This window comes from Passer montanus, unplaced genomic scaffold (genome assembly GCF_014805655.1).
Source record: "Passer montanus isolate IOZ18808 unplaced genomic scaffold, ASM1480565v1 scaffold26, whole genome shotgun sequence".
Classification (NCBI taxonomy): Eukaryota; Metazoa; Chordata; class Aves; order Passeriformes; family Passeridae; genus Passer; species Passer montanus.
The window spans coordinates 4,866,228-4,875,080 of record NW_024367261.1 but is presented as its reverse complement, the minus strand read 5'-3'; the positions used below and the strand labels follow the sequence as shown (position 1 = coordinate 4,875,080).

Genomic DNA, 8,853 nt, shown 5'->3' with positions numbered 1-8,853 from the left:
GCGCCAGGCGAGGGGCGGCGGTGGCGCGGGGCTGGGCCGTGCGGGGGCGGCCGCGGCGGTGGGGGCGGGGAGCGCCGCAGTCTCCCCGCTTCCCTTACGGTTTTTCTTGTTTTTATTTTCCGTGTTTTTTTTTTTTTTTTCCCCCCAACCCCTTCTCCGTGTTGAATGCAGAAGGTGCTGCATCCCACGCCGCGGGGATCTCCGGCCCCTCTCCCGTGGGAAGCGCAGGCCCGGGCCTCGCCAGCGAATCCCGCTGGAAGTGTCCCCGGGAGGGGACGGGAGTGGGGCACAGGCGGGGGATGGAGCACCCGCTGCATCCAGCGCTCTCCATCCGGGGCCGAGCGGGCTGGAGCTGCCGTCCAGGTGCATTCTCGCCTTGCCGCCGCCTCGCTGTGGCTGCCGGGGGCAGACAGGAACGCTCCGGTCTGCGGGGGGCACCCAAACACACCTCGTGGGTGACTGTACTCCTCCACTCCTCCCTGCCCAGCAAGCGCTGTGATGCTGAGTAGCAGATACTCTCCTCTTGTGGAAATCCGCTGACCCTCTGAAGTGTCTGTCCTGGGGGCGAAATTTGACCGTGGAAGCCCATGTGTATTTTGGCTAGTGGAGAAATTCCTAGTTCATGCTTAGTGCTTTTTTTCTGGTCTGTTTTGTATGCAATCTAAAATCCAAGTGATTAAGCCTTTGTATGAAGGTGCTAACAGCAGCATTTTGTATGTGCGTTTTAAGTGAGCAGTCTGAAAGACCACTTCAGATGTTACTTTTCATTGTCATGTAGCCTGATTGTAAAGAATCTTGTTCTTCCAGGTTTGCAGGAGGTTGGGGATTATAGAAGTTGATTATTTTGGACTGCAGTTCACTGGCAGCAAAGGGGAGAATCTATGGCTGAATTTGAGGAACAGGATCTCCCAGCAGATGGATGGTTTAGCCCCTTATCGATTGAAACTGAGAGTCAAGTTTTTTGTTGAGCCTCATCTTATCTTACAGGAACAGACAAGGTAAGTAAATATGGTTGTAAGAACATTTAATTTCATATTTTGTTTTCAATTTCTGTAACTTATAAAAGTGTTTGCATGCTATTTTTATTTTTTTATCATATGGTAATTTTGCTTTACTTATTGTACTACTTTATGTAGTTTTAAAATCTTAGCGTTTTTGAAGTTTGTTGCCTTTTTTTTTTTAGAAAATTAATTAAATTGGAAACATTAAGCTTCGTGTAGCTGGCAGTAAGTAATGAGTGTGAGTAATTTTTTTGAGCACTTAGTGCTGGAGCTGGAAGAACCTAAGTTACAGTAGCAAACTTTTTATATGGTATTTTTGTGTCCGATAGTAACCTCTCTTCTGTGGTGTTACTCTAGGTCATTCTAAACCACTAGTACAGAAAGGCAGGAAACAATTCCTCCCACAGAGCAAAAAAACTTGCTGAATTCCTTTTTGTCTGGTATTATGTTACAGTAACTTTCATATAGCTACAGGCCCTTAGAGGCTACAAAAGAAACAGCTGTCTGGCTGCTTCTGTGGCAAGTCCTCTTAACTAAATTGTGGTACTGTTATTAAATCAGAAAAAATAGTCTTCTAAGATTAGTAGGGAACACTTGCTTTTACTACTCGAGTTTTGATTACCACATGAATTGCAACTTTTAAGAAATTATGAGTACAGCATTCTTAAAAGATGTGTACTTAATTCTGACTTTCCAACTACTTTTTCCTGTTAGTTTTGGATAGTACAGTTAATATGAATGAGGCAAATTGAAATCTAGTGTCTGTATGATAATGCCAAACCCCATTTTCACTACTCATCTGAACTTGTCACTCTCAGAACCATTAACTTAGTACTTTCAGAATTCAGACCATGTGTACAACACGGTGCTTTTGCACAGAATGTCTTAAGAACTTGGTCAGAGGCTGACAGTCTGATTTGGTGTTTATTTAATAGGAAAAAGGTTTAAAGTTAATTTTTTGGTCTAATGTGTAGGGGAGAGGCTTTTGGGGGGCAGTGGTTCCAGCTCATCAACATGGTTGAAGTTTTCAGAATGCTGTGGTGATAGACCATGGTTGTCCTGGATAATAGTTTCAGTCAGGCAAATGCATTTAAACTGATTTCCAGTTCTGATATACTTTTATTTAGGAAATAATTTCTACTATGTGTGGCATATGGTGGAGTATTTTTCCTTAAAGAAACTAGTATTTAAATATTCTTGGTAAGTATAAAGCCAAATAACAAATGGGATTTGAGTTGAACAAAAGGAGCCACACAATTTCATACCTGATGAGGCAGAAGAGATTACCCTGAGCATGTCGGATGTGTCTCTGCTCACAAAGCAAATCAGGGTGAAAATCTCAGGAAACCTCAAAGTGGTGTTTTTATGCTATCATTGATGAATGCTTGTTCACCTTCACAAGGCTTTTACAGATGTCTGTGTCCCTGCCTTCAACACTGTCAATGCAAGACCTGGCAGGAGGTGGAAGTTAATAGAGAGGTTGAACTGGTGAAACATGCCCTAAGGGCCTCAAATACTGGCTTGTGTAGCTAAAATGTTACAGAGTTTATGTACCTACATCAAAGCAGCAAGTATTTCTCTACTGTAAAGTTTATTTAAAAGGATGTAGGTGGGGCAAGCTTTCTTTTAGGTATTAAGACAGTTCTGAAACTAATATTTTAAACAAGCAATTTAAAAATTAACCCGGGCTTAGGCGTCAGAAGAGATAGATTAAAACCAAATACAAGTTGTATGTCAGGTTTTAATAACTGCCTTTTAATTGTGGAAGCCCAGTAGTCCACAGGTAGCAGACCTAGAATTCCAGTGCCTGTGGTAAATGTGTATTCTCCTGGATTGTTGACACTGAATTTTAGTAGAGTGGCTTTTTTTCTACTCAGGTCTGCTTGAGGATTTACATATGCATGTAACTGTGAATTCATGCTTAGTTTATGTGTAAACATCAAGGAGAAGATTAAAAACTTTTAAACCTGTTGCCAAACTTAAGAATCAATAGGTATATCATGGAATTGCAAGGATTAGCTGTACAGTTAAAGCTGACACATTGTTTCATCTTTATCTGCAGAGTCTTGATGAAGAAAGTGATGGGTGTCCTTAGTTTCCTTTAGCTGTTGTGTCCATATTTGATGTATGGGGTGTTTCTGGCAGAGCTGTTGCCTTGTGGTCCTGTGTGTGAAGAATGCTGGGGAAGTTTTCCAGTCTTTTGCTTGCAGCTTCTGATCCTGTTTTTACATATAAATTAGATGCATGTTGAGACCGCTTTTGAAATCTGAGAAGCTGCAAGTAATTCTAAATTTTGTTGATGTGCTTCATCATGATTATAATGGCAAGCATTGTGACTGAGTTACCAGGTTTTTTTCTGTATGCTTAGGAACCTTTGCCAACCCGTTACAGAGCTTCATTAGGGACCCTTGCCTTGCACTTGAGTTCAGAACTTAGGTGTATGTTTGTTTGTAGCAATTTAATGTTCAGGTTTCTACATGCTGTGAAAGCCAACCTGGCAACAGAACGTCAACCTCTGCTTCTGTTATCTTTATCAGCCCACAGGAAAATTGCAGCCTATTTTAATATTCTTATACAAGGCTATAGAGCACAAAGAGAAGGTTATGATTTTACCTCTGACCACTGTGGCAGCAAACCATGTTCACGAAGTGTTTTGGGAATCTGTGAATTTTGTGGAGAAACCCTTTTTATTGCACTTTTTTAACAAGGTTAAAAGCAATTTATTTCTATTCTTCTTGGGATCTCAACTTTTAGGTTTTTTATTTGATTACCTGGTAGGCTATAGAGCACAAAGAATTTTACCTCTGACCACTGTGGCAGCAAACCACGTTCACTAAGTGTTTTGGGAATCTGTGAATTTTGTGGAGAAACCCTTTTAATTGCACTTTTTTAACAAGGTTAAAAGCAGTTTATTTCTATTGTTTGGATCTTAACTTGTAGGTTTTTTATTTGATTACCTGGTGCTGAACTGCACCACAATTTCATAGTTTAGAATTGTTTTTAGTGGAATAAAAGTGCTTCAGTGCAAGAATGTCATTCAAATTTAATCTGCTGCTGTCAGAGATTTACTAACAAGTCTGAGATGTGAACAGTGTGCTGCTGCTTTAGAGAAGTTTGAAGAGCTAGTTTTTTCAAATTTAATCTGCTGCTGTCAGAGATTTACTAACAAGTCTGAGATGTGAAGAGTGTGCTGCTTTAGAGAAGTTTGAAGAGCTAGCTGTGAGTTTCCTTTAGCATGGAAAATCACACTGGATTGAAAAGGATCATTATCTCTTTGCTTAAAGAGACATGTGATGGTCCAAGATCGAGATCACAGCTCTGGCTTGTGTCTTGTTCATTTTCACTGTATTTCTTTGATAGATCGTGCAACAGTTGGGAGAGAAAAGCAAATCTGCTTTTCACTTCTCTACTGAATGGCTTGTGGGTGGTTCATTTATCAAATATGAAGTGTTGAATTGCAGTAAGGAGCTGCGGCTTAGAGAAAGGATTATACTTGGCTAATCGGAATTTTCAGGAGACTTTTTGCCGGGGGTGGGGCCGGGAGGAGGTGCCGGCAGCCGTGCCGAGTGCGGTGTCCGGGGACAGTGACCGGGGACAGTGACCGGGAGCGGCCGCGGCCCGGCAGCCAGCTCCGCTTTGAGATAGCGCAGCCCCTGGCCAGGGCAGAGAGCTGCGGGCATCGGCCGCACGCTGGTGTGGGACGTGCAGCAGACGAGTGTTGAAACTTGAACCCGCCCTTTACCGGGAAGAGTGTTTGCCGAGCCGCCCGAGAGGCCAGAGGTGTCCGGCAGCAGTCTGGGACAGTGATGGGTTTAGGTTTTAAATTCAGCATGATTTGTCTTGTGTAGCACGACTGAAAGTCAAGTATTCACATGTAAGCCACGAAATATGTCAGATTCTAGTGAGCCACACCATATCATGAAGCATTCAAAAGAACTGTGTTTTGCCAACCTTGAAAGTAGCAATTCTTGGTTTTGAGGTTGTTAAAAATTTGTGTGAAGTTTGCCAGTATTTGAATTATATTTACAAAGTACACTTTTTTGCTGTGTTGTCCAGTTGTATTAATGAACAAGTTGAAATTAAGAATGGCCTTAAATCTGTTGAGGAGTCAGATACATACAACAGGATGGTTTTCTTGCTTTTTATCCTGTAGCATTGGGTAGCCAGTGTGGTCTTTGTTACAAGGCAATGAAAGTGTGTGTGATTGATACTGGGATGAGTTTAATGGATCTGTTGTCTAAGTCAGAGTTAAATTGCAGTTGGTAACCTTTTATCCACTGTTATGAGCAAGGAAGAAAAAAGATACTGAGGAGCATAATAAAAGCAGAAAATATTGCTTTTTTAATGTGGGGTGGCCGTGTCTGCTTTTAAAAACAGAATTATATTCTATAGATTTAGAAATCTTTATCAGTATATTTTTAGGGAGAACAATCATGCCTCTTAGTTTTGATTTTAGACTACAGAGCAGTAAATGTACTGCACAGTAGGAAAGAGCATTAACCTGTGGCAAGCAATCGTACCCCAAAGAGAACAGGTAGTTCCTTGGGAGGTATGCCAAGAGTCTGGCAAGAGAATGAGGTCTTTCGGCTGTGCTTTTAGGGGTCATTAGTCATATGCAGACACCTCTTTGGTAAAGGATTGGGGTTTATCACTTCTTCCACTGACAGCTAAGTTTAGAGCTTAAAATTTTTAGCTACCTATTTGCTCTGTTTCCTTTGCCTTGACTAAAAAAATAGTAGAAACTACTACTAGTAGTAGTGCAGAGCCTTGATTCCTAATGCACATAATTGTCTTCAATGAATTACAAAAGAAAATATGATCTTGTGTTGCATGTACTCTTCATAGTATTTTTTGTGGAGTTCTTACTTCCATATAGTTTGGATGAACATTAACTAGGTGATTTGCTCCCTCTTGGAATTCCATTGTAGTGAAGTTCTGATGTCTGTTTCTGGTAGCAGTGTTCAGTATCCTCGGCCTGCATAAATTGCTTCAGAGGGAGGCAAAAAGCAATTAATGTGATTGATATCTGGGTCTGTGGATTTGGTTTGATAGCTATACATTTTTGTGAAATGGACCATCTGCTGAAATTTCCTTGCAACCTCCCCTTTCTACAGTTTTTGTATCAAATTATTTACATCCAACTGCAATGCATTAATCACACCACATTCGATTTTACTGAGTGTTTTGTATGTACATAAATCTTAAATTATATGCAGAACATGGATCCAAAAATAAGGATGCAAAATGAATATAAAATCACCAGTATGCTAATGCTAGAAGAAAATCTGTGATCCTGTTCTAATTGTAAAACTGCCCTTTGTTCTTTTGGAAGGGAAGAAAGCTGTCTGGGCAGTGACTGATGGAGTGTAGCTTTGGCAAACTTAATGTGTTGCCCTCTAGTCAGTATGCTCATGTAGAGTTTTGAACTACCAAACTCAGAGGAAATGCTACACAATTGAATGCACAGGTATGTCTAGGTAGCATGGGTTTCAGAGGGGCAGAAAAGGCTATTTTGGGTTACAAAGACTGTCTTTTGTACTGATGCTGTCATGTGTAGAGAACTTGGGCTACAAGTGCCATGGGAAGTTCTTTGTCCTTAAAGTTGCCACTTGTTGATCAATGTCCCAACATGTCTGGCAGGTGTTAAGATGACTAGGAGTCACAACAATTGGTGAGCAAAGTTCAGAGTTGTGGAGATTTAAAGATCAAATGAACCCTTGACAAGGGTAGTAAAAAGCTGCTGAGTATGCTAAGAGAATGTTTGGGGTGGGGGCAGGGGGTAGGAACATTCAGACATACCTTTGGTCTGACTTCACTTATTTCTCAAATTTGTAACATGTAATATTAATGTATCAAGTGCAACTGAAGTGTGAATGATGCAGAAACAAAAACATTTAATTTCTTATATGGTGGACAAACTTTAGATTTTCTACCAGCAATGTTGGAAATGCAACCCTTGAGGAAGGTAAAAACAGTCCAGTTTTTAGTCTTAACAGTTGATTGTTCTAAAACTTGCTAGGTAAGAATTCCATTAAGTCTAAAATACTAGTGCTGAAATAATTCCTTGGAAAAAGATGTATCCTTTTACTGTACAACCTGAGTATCTTTAGAAGTGAGAAGAGTCTTAAAATTTATCATATCCAAAGGTTCCAAGAGAAACAGGATAGTGGATTGTGTATGAGGTGATTAGGTCACAATCTAATTTACAAAAACTTACATAAATCCTTTCTTGCAACTAATAATATCTGTGATAAGTTTTCTACAAGACAGTCTATCAGGTCCTTTATAATTTGCAGAACTAGATAAGGAACTGCATCAAAGACCCTAATGGTTTAGTTTTGCTTGACTGTATTCAGCAATAAAATCACATTCTTAGGCCTTTTTCTTTAAAGATCAAAAGACTTTGTTTAGTGTAAAAAAAAAATTAATTCTGCGTTTGTTATCAGATGGTGGCTAGTGTCATGTTTCAGACCTTTGAAGAGAAATGATTTTACAATGGATATTAATAAAACTTTGAAGGAGTGCACTCTGCAGCTGGATGGGCTAATCAAAACCAATTTTTCAGATGTGTTCATAACCCTCACTGTTTTTCAAATTCTAGGTGCCTTTTCTTCATCAAACACACTTAAAGAGTCAAAACAAACAATAAAACCCCACCAACGCAGACACACAAAAAAAAAGGCAGCAGAAAATTTGCTGCCTGAGCTTTGGTTCAGGGCTGCTGCTCTTTAACAGGTCAGTGTGAAGTCATTCACTGTCCTGTTATGGGTGCAGTTTAGGTTATTTAGGTGCAGATGGACTGAATGCATAGCTAGTTACTTTGCAATAACTGTCCTTTATATGTGCTGTTTGTTCTATTTAGCAAAAAAAAAAGCAAAGTAACTGAGTATTTGTGAGGTGTTTTCTCTTATGTGATGTGAGCCAATTATGGGAAGTTACTGCACATTAGCTGACATGATGCTACTTCACATTGTGCCTTAATCCCATTTGTCTTCCTGTGCCATTACTGGCTTTGTAGTAATGGAATATGACAAGCCATGCATCTGCTGTATCTGTTTCTGTAGTTCATCTGTATTTGCAGGAGCAATATTCTGGTTTTCATCTCCCCTTGAGGTGTCAATAAGGTCTTCCCAGCAAGAGGAGAACTCTTGATTTTAGCTTGTGTAGTCAGTGCTGTCCTATGAATAAAACCCTGAAGAGACAAGAATTTAGGTGTGGTAGTTGTAAATGTGTTTTAGCTAATGAGAAAAAAAAAGTCTAATCTTTCTTTGGAATTGTGTAATTAGTATGTAAAATGACTGGAAATCCTGTTATGAATAAAAGCCCGAAGAGACAAGAATTTAGGTGTGGTAGTTGTAAATGTGTTTAAGCTAATGAGAAAAAAAAAAGTCTAATCTTTCTTTGAAATTGTGTAATGAGTACGTAAAATGACTGGAAATCCTGTACTGGTATTGTCAGAGGATCAAGAGTGCATGAGAAGCTGTTTATTTTATGAAATGTTGATTTGAGTTAGGGAAAGGCTTACTATTTGAATTTATTTGGGCCCTAGTGTTTTTGTAATTTATACTGAATTCTTTAGATTTATGGGCAGAGCACAAAAAGATTCTGTACAACAAAATAATTTTAAAAGGCCACAGATATGCCTTGTGCGGCCCAAGTCCAAGAGCTGTGACTCTGCAAGGTAGGAGAGACACATGGGAGCAGGGAAGTCCAAAGAGCTGTGACTCTGCAAGGTAGGAGAGACACATGGGAGCAGAGGTTTGACTCTCTCTCAAAAAAAAAAAAAAAAAAAGGCCTAAAGAAGGAATAACGGTTGACAGGGGACACAACTCTGTCTGAAGGTCCGGTCCTC

At 40.0% G+C, this 8,853-nt stretch overlaps 1 protein-coding gene across 1 annotated transcript in view; it reads left to right on the top strand.

The window, feature by feature from the left end:
- Positions 1–8,853, top strand: part of LOC120503533 (myosin regulatory light chain interacting protein) — a 16,298-nt gene that overhangs the window by 415 nt on the left and 7,030 nt on the right. The window contains exon 2 of the mRNA XM_039712111.1: positions 808–998. Within this exon, the coding sequence (XP_039568045.1) occupies positions 808–998 (191 nt within the window). The remainder of the gene's footprint in view (positions 1–807; positions 999–8,853) is intronic.